Source organism: Phoenix dactylifera, chromosome 3 (assembly GCF_009389715.1).
Source record: "Phoenix dactylifera cultivar Barhee BC4 chromosome 3, palm_55x_up_171113_PBpolish2nd_filt_p, whole genome shotgun sequence".
Lineage (NCBI taxonomy): Eukaryota > Viridiplantae > Streptophyta > Magnoliopsida > Arecales > Arecaceae > Phoenix > Phoenix dactylifera.
In genome coordinates this window covers 2,199,025-2,220,011 of record NC_052394.1, presented here as the reverse complement: position 1 = coordinate 2,220,011, position 20,987 = coordinate 2,199,025, and the positions used below count along the sequence as shown (strand labels likewise).

Below are 20,987 nucleotides of genomic sequence, written 5' to 3'. Positions count from 1 at the left end.
TTTGATGCTTGAAGGATAGTTTTGACAAAAAAAAATTTAATTTTCAATCGGTAGAGTAAATAATTTTCTAGTGTTTCTCGTTGGCCTTGTTTTACAAAATCTAAAAATTTTATTTCCAAAAAATACTATTTTTTATTTTTTTTAATTTCAACTAAATAATTTTTTATATATTTCTTATTAATTATTTTTTTGTACGAACCTAATGGTAGGCGGACCCCTCTTCAAAATCCAATAATAAAAAGGACCTCACCGCGCCTGTCCGAGCCAACTTGCAGCGCAAGTTGGACGAAAGGCGATGCCGTCGGCGCGCCAACCCACGATCTCTTACCCAATCACGAGGATTTGAGGCAGTCCACCATCCGTAGGTTACCGGAAGACGCCGGCCGAAGCAACAACGCATCCTAGTGGTTCTTCTTAACGTGATCCGATGGAGCATCGGAACTGGAATCTCCAGTGCCACGTACCGTAATTATTACGAGCCTAAATTATGGGGACCACTTTGTTTGCGGTTACCTGATCGGACGGTAGCGAATGGCATGGCGGTTCAGAAGGATCTCCATCCGATCCTTTTATCTTTTTTTAATAAAAAGAAGGAGAGGTGGGCGGAGATTGGGAACCATCCTGAAAGAGCCGGTATGGCGGAAAGTCCTTGCGGTGGTGGGCAGGTGCCTTTTTTTTTCTATTTTCTTATCGTCAGAGGCTAGGGCTTTCACATCCAGGAAACCGCCTTCAAGCTTCCTTCGTCTTCTCATCCTCTCTCTTCCTCTATCTCTTCCTCTTCCACCTCCTCTCTCTTGCGTTCGGTTTCTTCTCTTCGCTTTCTCACCGGAGAGGGTGGGATCAGGTAATGGCCGTCTCCCGCACGGCTTTCTTTTGGCCCAAATCTTTCTTTGGTTTTTGCTTTTCTTTGTTCTTCGTTCTTCGATTATGTTCGCATCTTAGAAGATCGCGGTTTGGGATTTTTATGAGGGATCGGACGAGAGCGGGAGAGCTAGATCTGTTTCTATTTTAAGAGATGTAGGAGGAAAAGTCGGTTTTTTTTTTTGGAATATGGGAACTGGAAGACTGTTTTGGGATTTGATGACTCCCACCCGTGGCGTTCTGTTGATTCAACTCGTGCGAAAGTGTTGTCTGTTATGAGGTTGGAGAATAGGGCCGGCAATCGAGATTTCTCTTGGAGAAACGAGGTTTTTCCTGTGTTATTCGGGGAAAACTTGGGCTTTTAAGTGCTGATGGAGAAGAGAGTTGTAGTTTTGAGATGATTTTCAGATCTCAGATCGTTCCATGAGAGGTGACAAAAACTGTTTCTCATGCGGCTCAGCTACATGGCTGCCTGGTTCTCTTGGAATCGGATATATGATAATTGAGGTGAGTATGGCTTACGAAAAAAGGCATGCTTTTTAACTTTTGGTGGTAAGGAATGGGCGGGTCCATTAGGGATTTCTGTGGGTATCCGGTCATCTCTGGCCTTATGCTTTCCTGGATCGGTGAGGCTTCTAGTTGATGTAAGGTTGGCCTCCTTTTTAACTCCTTTTTTTGGACTTAAATTTAGTCCATAAAAAAAAGAACTTCAATTTAGGAAAGATTGGAAGTTCTTGCGTAGATCCAGCATAAATATTTTTAGGGCTTTCTGGTTCGATTCTACTTTGTAGAATATTTTCTTGTTCAGATCTTTTTTGAGCCTCCGTCATGGTCATTCATTTACCCTGCTGTTGATTTAGATCCTTCTGGTTGAGATATCATGCTATGCAGGGCTAATGGTTATTGGTGGGGCCGGCCCTCTTTCGGGGTCGTTCTTGGTAACAGGTTGTGGATTTAGTAGAACCTTTGTTGAACCTGGGCACTGGCATCTCATTTGGTTTACTGTTTCGTCTGTGGGGTTGGAATCATTTCTTTCGTCCAGCTGTTGTAGACAGTACAAAGTAAATTGAGAAAGCTGAAAAAATGAGCTTTGAGTCTGTGTGTGCACGCAACTTCACGATTTAACGAGGATCAGGTGGGAAGGTATCAGATTAAGATTGTGCTGTCGAAGATCTTATTGTATGCCTCAGTTGTGCACAAGGGCCTTAGAAGTGACAGACTGATTTTACAATTGGAATTTCATGCTCCCAGCCTCATTTGGATATTCTTATTTTGCATAAGAATACTGAATGGTAGCAGGGTGTCTTGAGTGGGGAATAAGTTCTGATGTCGGGGTAGGAAAAAGAATGGTTCCTTGGTAGGATCTTTTGAGGCACGGAGAATCTCTTGGTCTACTTATGAGGTTATTATGGGTACCTGAACAATTCTTCTAAACTAATTTTGTTTTCTCTTGGGCTTCGTGAGACAATAGAAAATTACCGGCATGGAAGAAGTTTCGGCAAATACATCTTGCTGTCTTATTTCCAGCTTGTGCATAAGCATGATAAAGAGTAGCAGGTGTTCTTCCTGCGCAAAGGGGAAAGATCATAAGAACCATGCAACTGAGCTTGATGGGAAGTGTGGCTTGAATGTTCTGGGATTCCGGGGAACTTTGTTGGTCATCTCGGTATTTTATTAATGATTAGAGTTTCTTATTGCATATCATGGAAACACAAAAAAGATCAGTCAACTGGACTGGTTTTGGAAATATAAACAGACTGATTAGCTGGCCTAGTTTAGATTCTTTGGGAGATTTTGAGGTAAGTTGGCATAGTTGTGAGGTCTCCTGCACATGTGGTGTGCTTTGGGTGGCCAGTATGAGTGTACTGTATCATGGTTGGCAGTTAGAGTGCTTTCTGATGCGTGCATCAGGTAAGATTTAGCTGCTTCAGAGGGTCGCAATATCATGATGATCCTTTTTGCAGATAGAAATTTTAACTGCGCTTTTGATGGTCGGCAGTCTTATTATCTCCTAGAATGTGTTTATGTTATGTACTCTTGACTATCTTATATAGATAAGCAGCTACATTAAAATGTAACCTTATAATAACCTTGCCTTCAGAAGTTATATTCAGACTAGCTATAAGCATTCCCTGGATGCTGCTTCTGTTTTGTCTGTTATAACAGCTTGATGTATGATTTTGTTGTTTCCTGGTTCAGTTCGTTTGATGATGTGAATTATGCCAGGTACACAAAAGGGTTGATATCTATTTCTTCTAGGTTATGGTTTAATTGAAATGACATCTGACATCTTAGTCTTAAATAGTCTAAATAATGAATATGGTTGGAAGTTTGTGCTAAAAATATTAAAACAAATGAATTTATTATAACAGATAAGAGAATTGGAGATTTGGAAATAGTTTAATAAATTCAGAAAGGCAAGAAATAGTATAGAGGAGGTGTAGGCAGGCTATTGGGCTTATGCAGGTTACATGGACAACATTGTGCGGCATGTGTACATACAGAGATGGCCTATACCCTATGGATGCAGTCAGGGGCCTGCATATGCATATGCTGTTGCATGGGCCACTTTCCAGATAATAGCAATGCTGCTATGTTTGGACAATCAAACCTTCCCAATAATAATTTAAAAAAATCAAATGGTTTATTTGAATACTTTTTGTTAATGCTCATTTTGACTCGTTGCTTCCTGGTTTACCCCATGGCCAGGTCAAGATATACAGCTTCTTACATTCATGTTGTGTTCAAAAGTGTATTTTTCTGCTTAATATCATTATCTGCTTAATGGAACTGGTCTTATAATTATTGTTTTATTTTTTTAAAACATTAGTTATTTTAATATGTTTATGTTGAATTTATAGCATTATAAGCTTAAATGGGATGAATTGTCAACATCACTTTTCTGTCCTTAAATTGTCTGCATGATCCTTGATGAAAGCAATTTATGAAGCTGACTAAAAAGTGAACTATAATTTTTTAAAACTCTTTTTTTTCTTTGTTCAGTATACAAGCTGTGCACTCAATTGCTTTTTGGTTTTGTGACTTCCATGTGTGCTTTGACAGATCTGATTTTCATGCCCATTCAATCGCTACACGAGGATTAGTTGAGCTCTAATTTGAGAAGGAAATCAATAAGATGCTTTGTGCACATGCAGCTCTTGCTTTGTTGCACTGAATTAAAGTGATTATAGGAGTTAGAGTTCCATTTCCCTCTATCATAACTTAAAACAATGCCGGTATCTGATCATGATGAGGTGCCCCTTTCTTGCTGACAATGTTAAATAATATCATCCATTCAATAAATAATGTTCGGTTTCCATGTTTCTACGATTAACCTTGTGAATTTTCTATTGGCAGCTGGGAGTTAATCTTCTAGCTCAACAGTCTGGTGACTCTATTGCAGGTGTTCCCATCAAGAAAAGACGATTTATTTTATCTCAATTTTCATCTCCTCCAACTCAAACGCCATCTTTGCCACCAGAAGATTCTGAAAGACCATGGAAAAAGTCATATATCTCAGAGGCCGAGTCTTCTGCTTCAGACAGTAGTGCCCAGCCTGCTTTAGGGACTGATTTCATCACTGATGGTTCATTGGAGGCGAAAGGAGAGTCTCTGGATAACAGAGATGTAAATACAGCTTGTAGACTTGAAAATCATACGGAGCCTAATGTTCAGGAATTGGGGCTTAAGACTGCTACCTCTGCGATCAAGGGAACCAGTGTTGTGAAAGATTCAAATATGGATGACAAATCTGCTTTATGGTCTGGTATGCAAAACAATCAACTTTTATCAACAGCCAAGAGGCCATCTGTGCTGCCTGTAGGTGAGAGGAGTGGTGAAGGGAAATTTGCTTCAAGTGATAAATCTGCATTTCAAAGAGTTGCATCAATGTCTGGATGGCAGTTAGCATCTTCAAGAGATGGGAAAGATGATGGAGATGGTTCAGTGAAGCAGGACAAAGTGGATCACTTATCATATGATCTGCCTCTGGATGGGAGGCACACCATTTATAACAACTATAGCAATTTTAGTTCAAGAGTTGATCCTGTTCATCACTATGTAAACAGGTCAAATTGGGACTTGAACGTTCCAATGGACACTTGGGATTCCTCAGCAAGTGTTTCAGTCATGGTGCAAGATGGGCATGACAGTTCGACTTCCGGAGGTATCCCCAAGCAAAAGCTCGTGGCACGCTCTGTACAAATGACTCCTGGAGAATCAAGTAACATGCTTCAGAAAAGCAACAACCTCAGGCTGGGCAACTTTTCTATGAGTTCTGATGATCATAATGGGGCAGAAGTTGGCCTAGATTTGCAGCTAAAACCACCCAGTAGACCTGAATTATGCATCAACTGGGGAGCCATGGCTCCTCCTGATCTGAGCTTATCATTGGCAGGCACTACGACAGATATATCAAGTAAAGCTGTAAAGCCTGAACCTTACGAGGAGGTAAGTCCAAATGGCACTCGGAAAGTTGAAATGGTTAGTCTGAAGTCAGTAGATTTTAGGCATGTAAAATCTGAGCCATGTGATGGAAGTTCTCAAGACAAAGATGCCGAATTAGCGGGTTCTGGAGAGAGAGGCAAAGATGCCGAATTAGCAGGTTCTGGAGAGAACAAATCAGCACGTGCGGGAATGGTGAAGTCAGAGCCACCAGAAGAGCCTTCTCAAGAATTCCTTAAGAGACTTACAGGTCAGTCACCTGATATGGAGAGTGATAATCATAGATTAATGCTGCATTTTGCGGAGGGGCGTCCACACACAAGCGAAACCAAGGCAATGGATTTGAATTCTGAAGCTGTTTCCGTTAATGATGAACTTCATGATGGCTCAAAAATGCCTGCAAGTGCAGAGATACCTGCAAGTGAAAGTGTAGGTGCTACTGCAGGTTTGGTTCCTGAAGCTGTCATTCCTGATTGTACCAAAAATGACCATAGAGAATTGCATAATAGCACTTGCCTTTTCCAAGATGAAGGAAATGATATTAAGATTTCAGATTTGGCATCAAAATCCCAGATTTCTGAGGGCAAAGGATTGAATTCAGTCAGTGAAACATGTGAAGTTGCTGGTCAGGCTTCTAACTCACTTACTGAACCTGTAGTTTCTGATGGGGTGAAAGGGCGTGCAGTATTTGATGGTATGTCTGAAGGTAGTGCAGAAATGGACTTTTCGGACGATGATAATATTGTTTCGTCAAATTTAGTTGCAATGGATGAGCATCAAGTGGATTCATATGGAAACAGCAAGGTAGGTGGAAGTGCTCAGGAGAGGATTAATTTATCTGCTGATAATCAAGCAAAACAAAGCAGTTACAATGAACATGGATCAATTAATTTTCATACTGCTCATGATGCTAGAGCGAAAACTCTTCAACAGAGAGATGGTGACGATGAGTATGAAGATGGTAGGGAGAGAAAGTGTTTGTCCAGGAAAGGAAGTAAAGCGGTACTTGATAAGGAAACCACCGACACCATTGGACCTACAGATATGCCAACAGTGATGCCATCAGATATGGATGCAGAGAAAAAAGAAACAGACCCTGATGAGATGAAGACTGGTCGCAGTACTGAAAAAATAATTAGCGTCTTATGCAATAGTAACAATGATGTAAACTTGAGTTCAACAAAAGTTGTGCATGAGTCATCAGTTATGGAAGTCCCCAAAGCTGCTTCTAGTAAAACAAAGCTTATTAAGACCTTTGGTAAGATCACAGAGAATCATCCTCTGAAGGAGAGAGGCTCAGAAATGATGGCAAAATCAACTGGATCACCTAGTGCAAAAAAATCTGCAAAAAGTAGTGAGGGTGATAAAGATCCCCGACAGGAGAATCGTAGAGGTTCTGTTCCATCTGCTAAGCATTTGATTTCATCAAAAAAGTATTCACCTTTAAATGGTGTTGCAATCAAACATTTTGATGGTTGGGATAGGAACAGCCAAATTAAGAAGGTAACTTCAGCTCCAGATAGATCATCATTTGGAAAGACTAAATCTCTTTATGCCAGGTCAATTTCTTCTCAAACTGAGAGGGAAAGATCAACTGATAAATCACATAGGCGGGAGAGGTCGCATTCTAGGGGGACTAGGTGATATTCTTTTCCTCTTTATCGTGTTCCTTATTTTCGTATTAAAATTATGTTGGCATCTCACTTTCAGTTTTATCCTCTTATTATATTAGAAATGACAGGTGCAGTGACAGGACATTGAAATATGAAAGCGGGAAGAATGAAGATCAGCCAGTTGATAAACATGGATCTGACTATATTAACAACAGGAAATCCGACGACCGGTTAGGTGCTTTGTATTGCAATCGAAATTCTGGCCCTCCACGTGATCCTGAACTTCATGATCAGAAAAGTTTCCGATTTTCAAGGCCTTGTAGTAGAGGTGAAGGTGCCTTTGCTGTCGAATCAAATGGTTCTGTGGGTAATACAGGTAGGATCTGGAGAAGGCCCCCAGAGGATGAACCACCACGCCTTTCTCGTTTTCCACCTAGACGGCGGTCTCCTGGACCCAGAGAAGGGCCGGTACCATTGGATGCCCAAATTGCCGGCCCTTCTGTAAGGGATGTTAGCCCCAGTAGGTATATTGGGAGGGATGTCCCTGATCCTTTTCTACTGTCTCGTGAAGAGAAGGTCATGAGGGCTTTGCCAGATGACATGATGGATCCCTTACCATTCCCACACCCACGCCTGTTATATGAGCGTGTTGACAATGATCTCATCTGGAGACAAAGACGGAGCCACTCACCTATTAACAGAAGGATTCCTGCACGTTTACATCGAGCTCACTCTCCTCATCAGTGGTCTCCGTCTAGAAGGTCCTCTGATGCCCTAGATGGACATCCAGAACTATTAAGATGTAGATCGCCACCTGTTTTCAGAATGGACAGGCTGAGATCACCTCGTCAACATCCCTGTTTTCCTGAAGATGTGATGGTTAGAAGACGTGGTTCTCCTCCTCCTTTCCCTAGATTACTCGATGATATGAGAGATATTCATCCTTTGGAGGAGCATGATTTGCCAAGGCCTGGCAGGGTTTTACAGAGGAACATCAGGAGGTTTGATTTGATTGGCCCTCATGAGTCTGCTGATGAGGAGTATTTCGGACCTTTCCCGGGAAATCAACTTCATGAACTTGAGGGGAATGATGAATTTGATGGGAGAAACAAATTTGATGAGAGACGCAATTTTCTCCATCCTTTTTTACAGCGACCTGTTGTTTCTGATGATGGAGAGAATTGCCTTCCGTATCCTGTTGGGGATGTTCCAAGGCCTATTAGATTTTGCCCTGAAGCTGAAGAAATGTTTCCTGATAGAGGTGGTCCTCGAGACTTTGATGGGCGCATTGGAAACCGGCTTGGGAACATGCCCAACAGACTGAGAGGCATGGCAGAGCGAGGTGATGACTACAGGTACCATGGTGCACCGGGATGGCGTGATGGTGGTTTAAATGATGCCAGGTTAAAGAGGAGAAGGCTCTAATTCTATATTAGTACTTTTAGCGATGAATCACATAGGGCTTATGTAAGCAATACCTGTTGGGTTTAGATATTTACTCGTCAAGTTCGGTCGTTGTTGCTGACCTATATTTGATGCCTTTTGGAGAGTGAGACTTGTGGCTTGTCTCTTGCCATGGGTATGTGCAGCTGGGAGCTTTACTGACCAGGTGTTACTTAGTAATCAAAAGCCTAAAACAAGCAAAATCCCAATAAAATGATGTGGAGGGTATGAAGCTGGTAAATCTTGTAAATGGCCGAATTTTACCTACAACTTTTTAAAGATTCATCTTCATCTCCTGGTTATTACTTTTGGATTGGATGGTTTGCAGGTTTGTATTCATCTTGGTTATTTATGGTCATACATGAAATTTTATAAGAGCTCAGCATGTTCATGTTATCGTAGTAAACATGACATCCATAGCTACAGCCAGTTTATACATACATGCTCTGGAATTTATGAGGTGGGAGTGCCTGTGCCTGCTAAGCTTGTTTAATTAGTAGGGAAGGCTGATTTGCTATGGTGGACTGAGCTTATGAACTTCTGTTGGCTTTGACTTGGGTATGATAATGTTGGCTCTGCTTCTAATGGATGTTCGTGTGCTGTCCTCTGCGATGCTGGCTTGGGACGCTTCTCTTCCCTTGTTCCTGGAGAGGAGTCCGGCAGCAGTATTCTTGTATACGCTCTGCAGCTCCACAGCTAGCGTCAGAAGTTTGCATCAGATTGACTAATCATGTCTGAATTTGGCAATTCTGCTTGGAAACTAAAGTCTTATGAATCCATGTTTAAATCTCAGAAAAGTTTGTATGTGGTGGACCCTTCCTTTTATAATATACAACCTTGTCAGATTTATGCGAAAAGATCGTGGCAATTGATATCATTGTTAGTCATTGCTGATTCCATTGGCCAACTTGTCAGAATCTTGTGTATGGCTTCATGAATTGGCTTGGCTGTTAGAACTTTGCTTCTTGTCAGTGTTGTCTTTTTGTTTTTATTTTCCCTTGTCCAACTTTTTTTTACATGTATGACCAGGTGGCTTGCGAAGACAATGGCTGCTTCGAGTGGTTTCTTATATCATGGTTTTGAATTCGGGTGGGTCTACAAACTATGGCAAATCATATGCAGCCTAGATACCAAAAGCGTTGTTGACTTGAATGGTCTGAATTCTTAAAACTGCATGGAAAAAAATACCATACCCGTGAGTGAATAGCGGGATGTGTGGGGTCTCCACTACCCGGAATGATGTTAGCATTGACCTAGGAATTACTATTCTTCCACTGCACATTTTCTTGAGGGCCACCACACCAAAGAGAAGAACATATGATGAGAATATGGAAATTTCCGGATGGCTTTTAGTTTAAGATTCTCTGAGACGTCACTTTTATTGATTTTATCACCATAAAATTGGAAAAAGGTGCTTCCACAAATCACATGCAAACATCTGACTTGACACATTAGAACAAAGTAAAACTTCCACTCACGTCAGACTGTTTTATGTTCGATGAAACGTCTTTCAGTTTGCTGACGGAGCCACTAGCAGGCAGTAAAGTGCCTTGTGGGAGAGACAGAGAAGCATTTTTCGGATGAATAATTTGTTCATTTCTGTATCTTTAAAAGGTATTTTTTCCATCGACCAGTTGCAGCATATACAGTTTGATGGATGGAATTTGCTTGACGGTTTGAGTATGAACAACGCATCTTCAAGCTTTTCCTGACTGCCTTTGGAACCATAACAATTGGCACAACCATATCATTTCCATTTATGATAAAAATTTGAGAGGGGACAGTAGATTTTCAAAAATTAAGTTTTGATGCATCAGGAGGATGATAATGCGAACCATCTATAGTGAGAAATTGAGATCATAGGCTCAAGTTTTATCATCTCCTGCGAATTTAATTTTATTCTGATGGATGCAAATGCTATGCTCCTGATGCACAAAATCACTTGAACATCATCATGACTGATGACTACGGTGATTTTCTCATACAGTTCACTTTACAAGCTACTGTGCAAAACTAAAAATGAAACTACTACTTCACTGAGATATTTGAGGAGGATGTATATACTGCACTGAGATAACTGTTCCTCATTTTGTGTGTGTGTGTGTGTGAGAGAGAGAGAGAGAGAGAGTCACACGCGTCCCTCTTGGCAGCCCCAAAAACGTATGGTAGTCAAGGAAAAAAAAGAAAAGGAGAGAAGACGAAGTTACTTTTGAGAGAGAAGTTAGATATGGAAAATATGGTAGGAAATGCATATAGTAATGAGGAAGCATGGAGTGAACATCTTTAATCACATAATATAATTGAAAAAGGTTTAGAATGTACATTTTTTTTGTAATTCTTCTCCTTTTTAACCTACCTGTGGGACATGGAATGTCTGTAGGTGGGTTGTCTGGATTTGGGCACAAATTTGTTAGTCTACAAGATGAACCCAGATACCATCTTTAAAGTTTGTCATGAGCTCGAGCCAGGCAGACTTCCATCAAAGGTAAGAGATGAAGTACTGCTCAGCATGCCATGTTGTTGATACAACTACAAACGAGATACCGATTTGAGCAGAAATTTTTATATTCGTTGCATTGATTTGTTAAAACTTGCACAAAATTGTGAAGACATCATCTGAATGTTCAGTTTTCTTATAGAGCATATCTAGGGGCAAGCATTGGTTTAGAAAGGTGTGGTCCTAGTGCTATATTATGTCATTTTCCTTACCTTCAGTTAGCAAGGTCCAGGATTTTTCAGGTCCTATCCATATGCCAAACTCCTGTTTCTCTACAACAAAAAACTAGGATGCTAACATTCACATTCACAGCTAAATTAGCTTATCCATGTGATATCTCTCCCATGCTAAAGTGTTCAGGGATGTAGAGTAGAGCAATGGCCTCAGTGGCCTTCTCTTTCCTACTCTTTACCTATAAAACAACTCCAACTTCGTTCCTACTTCCTTCTGCTGCTGATTCTCTAGTCGGACGCCAAACATCAAAGTTTGTATGAAGATGTTTTGCTCCATAGAGTATTAGCGAAAGCCTCCATTTATCTTCTGAAAAATTTTCCTTGGTCATTTATGATTACTAATTCCCTGTTATTAATTTGCAGATCTCTGCTCAGCTTCCATACCTATATTGATTGTTACAAAATAGATATGATGGACAAATTCAAACATCTAAATACATTGAATTGATAACAAAGTCTAATAAAAAAGCTTTAGCCTTTGCTGAAGCCCAGTTCACTTGAAACCTGCAAATTTTGAGACCAATCTGAGAGCCAATCCCATCGTATTGCGTTTGTTTCATACTTTATCCATAATTTTCTTATTATGAGACCTCCTATTCCCATTATTAATCTACAAAAATTAGAGGTCTGTTTGAAAACTATATTATAAACCTCGAAGTGGTGGACTTTATAATGACTACAACAACAACATGTCTCGTGGCAATTTAAAACAGGTATTGTAATTAATACCGGATTAATCTAGAAAAGAGGATGCCGTCGGTGGATCAGTCGGCGGCGGTGGCGGAGGACGACGGTGGTGGCGGCGGCGGCTTCGGGGGCCAGATGCTGATGCGCTCCTTCTCGAACTTGATGAAGATGGCGGCGGCGGCGGCGATGGAGTAGAGCTGGATGAAGAGGATGGGTAGAGAGTGGTAGCGGAGGAGGGACTGGCCGGAACCCAGCTCGACCAGCAGGAGCGCCGCCAGGCCGAGCCCAGCCAGCCTCCCGTTGAGTCGCTCGCTGTAGGGGCTGAACCCCAACTCCACCGCCAGCCCCCCCGCCGCCACCGCCTCCTTGAGCGGCACCGGCGGCAGCATCACCTTCTTCTTGCCGCTGCCTCCTCCTTCTCCGCCGGACTTCCTGGCCCGCCGCTGCTCCGCCTTCTTCCCCGTCCCGCTCCGGTACTTGAGCCGGACCCGGGCCAGCCGGTTCTCGAAGGTGGGGTCGGCGGCAGCGGGTGCCGGAGGCTCGGCCGGGGCGGCGGCGGCGGCGGAGGAGGAGGAGGACGAGTCCTGGTCGGGTTTGGGATCGTCGGCGAGCGCATGAGGGGCGAGGGGGAGGGCTTTCCTTCTTCTTGTGGAAAGTGGGGAGGAATTGAGGGTGGAAGGGAGCGATGGGCTGGGGATTTGGAGGGATTTGGGGACGACGCCGGCCATCCTCTCCTGCTCTTTTTCCTTCAGTTCTTCTTCCGCTGGTGAAATTAATTTATGCGGCGGATTTGGATAAGGATGTCAGCTTCTCCGGTGCTAATGGAGCGATACAATTTCTGGGGGCGGGTGGAACGATTGGTTTCCGTCTCTTTTAATTATTTCATTCCTTTTTCAGTTAGTCATAATAGTATCGTTTTTATTTCTTGTTTAGATTGTAAATAGCCTACAAATATACGGAAAAGAGGGTTTTGATGTAATTTAAATGTTACCTTTTTTTTCCAATATTTCTCAAGTTCCAAAAAAAAAAAAAAAAAAAGCTTAAGCTTCTATCTTTCATGCAAAAAAAAAAAAAAGATTGATCTTCTTTTATTTTACCAATCGTTGGATCGCATTCTATACCAATTTTAATGTATTTTAAATTTTTAATTTATTTATATCTATAAATCTTAAAGCAGCTATTGTGAGACTCAAAAGAAGATAAATTTTTCTTTCATACAAAAATAAGTAATAGTATGTTTTGGATCTAAAACATGAAATTGATACAAATAATGCCTTGTGTTATTTTTTTCTGCGCAATCAGATTTTATTCAATGCACTTCTCATTAAATATTTGTAAATTTCTTTTCTTTTCTTTTTTTGATTAACCAGGATCGCAAAGTTACGATTGCCTCTTATACAACAATCTGCCACGGCCCATTCATTGTTCACCCGGCGGCACCTTTATACAAGAACTGCCATGGCCCATTCATTGTTCAGTGGGCGTATAAAACCCAGCCCATACAGTATCTTCGTCTGCGGATTTGCGGCCCAATCAGCAACCTCGTGGTGGGGCAATTGATGTCCTTGATTCCCTCAGAATCAATACATTGTTGCAATACATATAGTGGAGTATGCCTAAAGTATTAATTTTCTATTGCAAAACATCTCTTTTTTTATACTCATTTGGTTTGCAGAAAAAAAAATTAATTGTTATTGCCTAAATATATGATGCCCGAAAAAGTAATTTTTGCATGTTGAGTTGACCATAAAAGTGACACATTGTGGAATGGCTTATATTTTGTTGAACAATTATTTTTCTGAAAAAAATTATAAAATATATATTATATCTTTAATAAAAGAAAAAAGATTTTATCTCGTTATATTTAAAAGTTTAAGAATATTTTTGAAAAAAAAAATCAAATTTTCAGTCGGTGAAAATTAAACTTTTTCATATCTCATATAGATTTTTTTTCTATAAAATGCCAGAATCTTATTTTCATGAAAAAACTATCTTTATATCTTACTTCTTTAAAAATTCTAACCAAATATTGAGCATTTAATCATATTTTCTCTCCTTCTTTTACCATGAACAAAATGTTGATAGTAGGGAATAACAATTTAGGTCGACCGCATGCTCATGCTGCATGCTTTAGTTTGTGTAATTTGATATTGATCTGTGGTTTGGACTGTGGAGATTGACTTTTGGCCTGTTTTACAACAGGCCCTGTGCATAGTCAACATAAATATGAAGTCAGTTCTCCAAAAGTCTTTAATTTCCTATCCAACCTAACGCCTTGCCCATCCTTTTTCTTCTGCATTAAATGAGGGAGAGAGAGAGAGAGAGAGCGCCTTACATGGACTAGCGGCAACGATGGAACTTTTAACAACATGCCCATCTGGCGGCTGGCTAATGTGGCATCTTCCCATATGGTCGTTTAATTTAAAAGCCACGAAATAAATTCAAACTTCTTGGTGTGAAAAATCTTATGCTCGCCACCAGCTCCATAAATTGGATTCATCGTCGACTGCAGTCTCCGTGCATTCCTATCTACCAATTCTTAATTAAATTGTTGGGTCCGTCACCTATTATTGCAAATGCATATCTAAAATCGTTATCGCTAGCAATCACTGCTGCAAGAATAGAATTGATGACTGAAGAGTCACCTCTTACTTCGAAATATTTAGACGATGATGAGTAATGATGTCGCCTTTCAGACCAAACATGTTGTTAGAGAGGCAGATGGAGCCGGAGCCACAGCCGAAGTGGCTTCGTATGCCGCCAGTGTCACTTCGGAGGCACTCTGTGGGTAAGATAAGAGAAGTTGCGTAGAGCGCTCCGAAATTTGTTATTTTTTAACTTTATTGAATATATCTGTACTAAAAATATATGTCATTCATTTTTAGCAAATAAAAAAAAAACTCGGTAACGTAGAGAAATTGTGTGAAATTTATTTGCTATGCACGTTGAAGCACCTCTCATAGTTTTGTCTTTGTTAATTTTTCTAAGACACTTGAGAGGTAGAAGACAATGGGAAGAGATGATGCTCAATACAAGTCTCTTCGACCGGTCCAGATTGGCGAACTGTTCTTTCAAATGTAGCCATTGATCGCTGAACCACCACCAACAAATTATATATATCCAACTCACAAGACCTACATTGTTGCAACTAATTAATCTTATCAACTTTCTGACTTGCGACTGCATGCATTGAGTCAGTCTCACAGCCACCTTTATCCCAAAAGCCCACAGTCCCATTACTGCTGGAGTTCTAGGTTTAATCGAGGCGGTTAAGAGAAGCTTGGCTAAAACTGTTCAAATCTAATACCATTGGCAACTCCCCCCATCTATTTATTTAGGTTAGGTGGTTTCTCGCAATCGACAATTAAGGATAGCCTGCAAGTTTTAGCGAGATTGCTCAAAAATTGGTGCATACTAAATCTATCTTAACTAAGCAATTTGGTAAAAATGTCAGCTAGTTATTTATCAGTGCCAACAAAACCCAGCAATACATCATTATTTTGAATATGATTTTTGATGTCTTATCTCAATATATTTAGCTCTTTAATTCGAAAACCTAATATTATCCCTCCATCAATTTGATATCGAATCATGTGGCACCAATTGATCGACCCAATCCACTGGTTTCAAGAACGATATATACGGTTCCACTGGCCAATTAGGTTGATCCAACCGCCTTCTTTAACTCCCATCGTTTCCACTTGCATCCCCCCACGATTCTTTTGAACTCTTGGACTCTCGGCACGCCTTTCCCGTTTCCTATAGGCACAGAGATTGTGACTAGATGCAAACTTGCAAGGTCTGGTCGATCAATTAATGGTACGACTATTTATTTGCACTGTTCTCAACACGTCCTTCTCGTTCTCTAATAGAAAGATCATGAGTCCACGCAAGGTCTAGCCAATGGTACTACTAATACTAATGTCTCGCTGTTCTAAACAGTAAACGCTCAAGGTTTTGCCAATGGGCACTTTATTAATGTTTCGATGTTTCTAAATATCACTTTACGTGAACAAACCGGTTTACATTCGCATTTGTAAAGTAGTAAAAGTGAACTTTAGCGGAAAAAAAAAAGTAGTAAAAGTGAAAGAAAAAAAAAGAAAGAAAAGGAAATTGTGACCTTAGATTACATGTTGAGTCTTCACCCTTCTTCATCTCCCAACTTTATATAAAATAAAAAAAGAAGTACAGGAAAGAACAAAACTTCACAATCCAACTCCCAAGTTAGCTTATTAATTCCTTGTAACTTTTTTGGCTTGAGTTTGTGTCTACCTCCTCTTGTTTTTGCTTCCCACGAGCAGTGTGAAGTAGAAGAGCACTCTAAAGAAGAACCCCCAGGCCACGGTTACCCACAGACAATTCCACTTGCTGAGGTCGGTAATCCCCTGCTGCTTCAGTATATCGGAGCCGGTCGTGATGCAGGTGTTGCCGGTTAAGCTCTGTCCCAGAGTGTTGCTCATGGCCTTCAGAACGTTCAATTTCACCGCCGTCGGCAGGCTTCCCAGCGGCGTGTTGTCGAACATCTGAACCCCTCTGACGAAGCACTTCGTCGTGTCGTCGAACTCATTCTGCAGCACCGCTTCATAGGGATACTTCACTAGGGATAGATAGTGGAACCAAATCCAGTAGTCTGGAATCCGGTCCCGGTTTATGAAGAAGCCGCTGAAGAGAAGGAAGTAGGCCAGTATGGCCACCACCACGGTGTAGCCCACCATAACATGCGGTATGACGCCGGAGAGGAACGTCACGAAGCCGCTCCCGGCCCAGAAGGAAGCTAGGACTATCAAGAAGAAGAAGAAGAACCCTGAGGCACCGCCCGCGAGCCCGACCGCAAAGAATGTGGTGAGGGCGAAGCCGATGGACAGGATGATCAGCGGCGGGAAGCCGACGATGGCGTTGCAGAGGACGTAGGAGGAGCGGCGGTAAGCATTGTATGCGGTTTCTCGCATGAAGATGTAGCGCTCTTGGAGGAAGACGGGGAGCGCGTCGGCGCAAGTGTAGAACATGGTCGACATGGCGATGGCGAAGAAGCCGAGGCGTTCCTGCGCTCCCTTGGGGGAATTGTCGAGCCGCCAGAAGATGGTGGCCAAGATGAATCCGGTCAGCATCACGGCGCCGAGCCGGATGCCGAATAATTCCGGCATGCGACGGGTGTTGGTGGCCGAGCGCTTGGTCAGTACTGCCGTCTCGATCCAGAACGGGTTGGCGAACGTCGGGACGGACGAGGCCGGGCCGGTGCCTTCTGTGGCGCCGGAGACGAGCTTGCCACGTGAGATGCTGGCGCTGATGGCATCCTTCAGGGAGAGCGTCGACGGCTTCTCGGCGATGGAGGGCTTCGCAGCTTGCCGGGATTTATTGTGCTCGATCAGAGACCTGCATCCGGCGGGGGTGCTCTCGAGCTCGCGGATGAGGTCGAGGGCGAACTCGGTCGGGTTCTCGTTCTCCGGCATCGGATGGCCCAAGCCGGAGAAGAAGGGAGGCAGGCCGTCGGGTGGTCCGCTGTAGACGGTCTGGCCGCGGGAGAGAAAGATCAGACGGTCGAGAAGGCCGAGGATGCGGTAGCTGGGCTGGTGGACTGACATGATGACGATGCTGCCGCTGTGGGCGATGCGTTGGAGGACTTTGACGACCATGAAGGCGCTGGTGGAGTCGAGGCCGGAGGTTGGTTCGTCGAGGAACAGGACGATGGGGTCGTGGATGATGTCCATGCCGATGGACACGCGGCGCCTCTCCCCACCGGAGACCCCGCGGTGGCCCTCGTCGCCGATGATGGTGTTGGCCGCCTGCCGGAGCCCGAGCTGGTCGATGAGCGCCAACACCCGGGCCCGCTTCTTGGCGGCGGAGAGCGTGCGCGGCAGCCGGAACTCGGCCGAGAACATCAGCGTCTCCTCCACCGTCAGCATGGGGAACAAGAGATCGTCCTGCATCACGTAGGCCGAGATCACCTTCAAAAGCCGGCCTTCCAGGTTTTCTCCGTTGAGAGTTACGGAACCTTTTAAGCTCTCCCTGGCGATCCGATTCGCCAGAGCGTCGATGAGGGTAGACTTGCCGGACCCGCTCGCCCCCAGGACGGCCAAGATCTCCCCCTCCCTGGCCTCGCCGGAGATCGAGTCCAGGAGAGTCTTCGTCCGGGAGAAGGCCTCGGCTCCCTCACCGGCGGAGACCTGATCCGCGGAAAGCGGGTTCTTACGGAAGAAGGAGGGGAAGAGCGAAAGCTTCTTGGGGTTCCTGACGCTATAAGTGAGGTCGGTGAATGAAAGGACGAAGGGGATAAGGGGACTGGGGCTGAAGCTACCGCGGCCAGGAGGGCTGCCCATTTCGCCGAGCTCGAGCACGTGGTGGGGAGGGGTGCTGTCCGCGCTATCGCCGCCGCTGACGTCGCCGACGTGCTTGAGGAGCTGGCCGAGGGTGGCGGAGGGGTGGGAGTGGCGGACAAGGAGGCCGCTGCGGCCGATGTCCTCGGCTTCCTCCATCGGCGAGGTCGACCGACGGTCGAAGAAGGGGAGCTTGTCTACGAACCGTGACATCGGCCACCTATACCAACCAAATGATCGTCGGCGCCGGTTGGGATTCGACGGAGTTCGATCGGATGGAAGGTAGAGCTCTTTCCTTCTTTCTTCTCCTGGGAGGAGAAGGGGTTGCGTTTCCTTCTCCGCCTATAAATCTTATTTATAGAGGACACGATACGTACGTACGTGTTTCTTCGCACGATTCTCTTTCCTCGCACGCCTCTGGGTACGTGGCAGAAAAAAAAAGGCTGTGCGGCGGGTGGGGGGATTAGGTGGGGGTGTTAAGCTACATTCTACTGATTTTGAAGTCTTTACGCGTGCTTTGTGGGTGGAAGTTGGAGGTTGGAATTGATTGATCTTAGAAGAATGGGGAGTTGGGTGTTGTAATCGGCCACAGGTGACAGGTTTTATCTAGCGGGTGGAAATTTGGACGTGGGAAGATGCAGGCGATGAGCGCCGTTGGTTATGCGCAGCTGAGCCAGAACGTACCAAACCAAGAGCTAACTCGAGAGGTGGGATTTATTAGCGGAAGACTGCGGGTGTTGTTGGTCAAAATTAAGATGATGGAGATGGTTATGCAATGCGCATGTTGCGGGTACTGGTAAGTGTATAGCTCTCTCTTTTTTCTTTTTTTTTTTTAAATTACATAAATATCCTTCTCAAAATTCAAATTTAAGTAAATATTTTTTAAAATTTATATTTATTTATGTACTTTTATAAAATATTATTTTTACATAAATGTCCATAAATATCCTCCATGGTGATGGTTTTACTAATATTTATTTTTGCATATCTATTCATTAAGAATATTTTATTTTTTTAATTTAAAACAGTTAATTTTTTAATGACATTAGATGGCATGAGTGCATATGCAAAAATAAGGATAAAAAAGAGTAGATTGGCAAAACAAGTGTTTTACGAGGGTATACATATAAATATTAATTTTAGGAGGGTATTTAATGCAAACTTCAGTATACCTTTTTTTTTTTTTTTGTTCCCTATAATGTACATGACCTTTTCCTCTACCATCTTTATTATTATTATTATTTTTTATAATTCTGTGTGTTTTCCCCCTTTTTCACCATAATATACCTTTTAAAGCGGGCTTTCTTGGAGGAAAAGTTTCCTCTTCTTTTTTTTTTGTCTGAGAAGATGAAGAGTTTCTTAACCCTTATTTATATATATATATATATATATATATATATATATATATATATATATAATACTAGACAAGATTGCACATCCAATCCAGAGCCACGCCAATTTGTAGTTTACTAGTCCGCAAGCCATCCCATACGCATCATGTTTCTTTACTCCTTCTCACGCGTTATTCTTCTTCGCTCATGAGCGTACATTTTATATTCTTGAAACCGCTGACGATTCCATGGACTTGTATTTAGCTCGCAAAACGCTTATCGTGCCAATTTCCGCAGTCAAAGACCGTTGTCCGTTGGTACTTACATTTATGGGCGGGCGGTGGAGATGTGGGCGGCCGGAAGGAACTAGGATTTGCGATCCCGCTGCGAGACAGTGTATAAGCCATTTCAAGGTTTTAAACAAAAGTAGTAAAATAAGTAACGTGCAGTTAGTACGCAATCTTGAATTATTCAAGAGAGTGTATGTTGGAGCTTTTAAATGTACCATCAATTTACTTGGCGAGGACCCTTTAATGTTTAAATCGATAGAATCTAGAGCAACAATGAAAAAAACTTTCTCCATTATGATATCCTCGTCAAGCTAAGAGTATACAATTTGTAACTTCCTCATCATGCTAAGAGTATACCATTTGTAGCAGTTCAAGACCTTACCTAAAATAACTAGTCAAAAGATATTTTTTGAATTTTTTAGTCCTATATAAATAGTTGGGATCTTTTCAACGAATAGCCAATGTGAGATTAAACACATGCTCGCATGAGTCCACACATGATGAGAGCAGTATCCATTACTTGATTTATTAGGTAGTGCTATAACTGCGCGGTAATGGCTAATCATGATTAATCGCATAGTAATGGCTATCCATGATTGTCATGTAGCGATAGCCACATTGATCGTGTCTTTTATTGTTGTTACTGCTCTTGATCGTGATCCATTTAATGCATCTCGATGGGCTAAATTGGAATGTTGGCCAATATCCAGGTTATTCACTTCGATTAAGGCTAAGATCAAGAAAGTCGGAATAACCTGAGGTCAGGATCAACGGTGGAATTACATAACATGATTTTATTGTAACACAAAAGTTACATCTTGCTATACAAGCATAATCACTCACAATATGTCTTCGTCCATCAGCATATTTCATATTATACGTAACTTTGCTGCCGGTGCTTGTTTGCAATATCTTTTAACATTCTATTTGCATCTTCTATTTGATTAGTAGTTCTATACTCATTAGTTATGAACATGAAAGTAATTTATTGGACCACCTTGATGTAAAGCTAGAGGTTCCCTTTATAGGTGCAACTATAAATACATACTGGTGGCTGTGGTGCTTGAAAATGAAGTTCCCTATCAAATTGTGCATTGAGCCATCACCCAGTATCTAATTAAAAAAATGAATGTAATTTAATAGCGTAATTGGACATAGTAAACATGTAACATTTCACAAGTAGTAAGCATCTTAAGTTTAAGTTTTGTTTCATTTTTGCTTTTGTGAGTAACATACCTTTGCTTGGCTATGTTGTTTGTATATTAATAAGCTTTT

The 20,987-nt window shown here is 42.3% G+C and overlaps 3 protein-coding genes across 8 annotated transcripts; 1 reads left to right on the top strand and 2 right to left on the bottom strand.

Annotated features, from left to right (window-relative positions):
- Positions 1-615: 615 nt before the first annotated feature.
- LOC103710077 lies at positions 616-9,316 on the top strand. 6 transcript variants are annotated; one of them, XM_026806034.2, is made up of 4 exons: positions 616-844; positions 3,925-4,115; positions 4,219-6,944; positions 7,046-9,316. In XM_026806034.2, the coding sequence occupies exons 2-4, from the start codon at positions 4,092-4,094 to the stop codon at positions 8,340-8,342; spliced, it is 4,047 nt and encodes a 1,348-aa protein (XP_026661835.2). In that variant the 5' UTR covers positions 616-844; positions 3,925-4,091; the 3' UTR covers positions 8,343-9,316. The 6 variants fall into 6 exon arrangements, with proteins under 6 accessions (XP_026661835.2, XP_008793916.2, XP_026661841.2 ...); XM_008795694.4 differs by having other exon boundaries at positions 617-844; positions 7,037-9,316; XM_026806040.2 differs by having other exon boundaries at positions 618-844; positions 4,265-6,944; positions 7,037-9,316.
- Positions 9,317-11,500: 2,184 nt separating this feature from the next.
- On the bottom strand, positions 11,501-12,626 carry LOC103710101. Its single transcript, XM_008795719.4, has one exon. The coding sequence runs from the start codon at positions 12,503-12,505 to the stop codon at positions 11,855-11,857; it is 651 nt and encodes a 216-aa protein (XP_008793941.2). The 5' UTR covers positions 12,506-12,626; the 3' UTR covers positions 11,501-11,854.
- Positions 12,627-15,881: 3,255 nt separating this feature from the next.
- Positions 15,882-18,429, bottom strand: LOC103710093 (ABC transporter G family member 6-like). Its single transcript, XM_039124233.1, has one exon. The coding sequence runs from the start codon at positions 18,302-18,304 to the stop codon at positions 16,046-16,048; it is 2,259 nt and encodes a 752-aa protein (XP_038980161.1). The 5' UTR covers positions 18,305-18,429; the 3' UTR covers positions 15,882-16,045.
- Between the last annotated feature and the right edge of the window lie 2,558 nt (positions 18,430-20,987).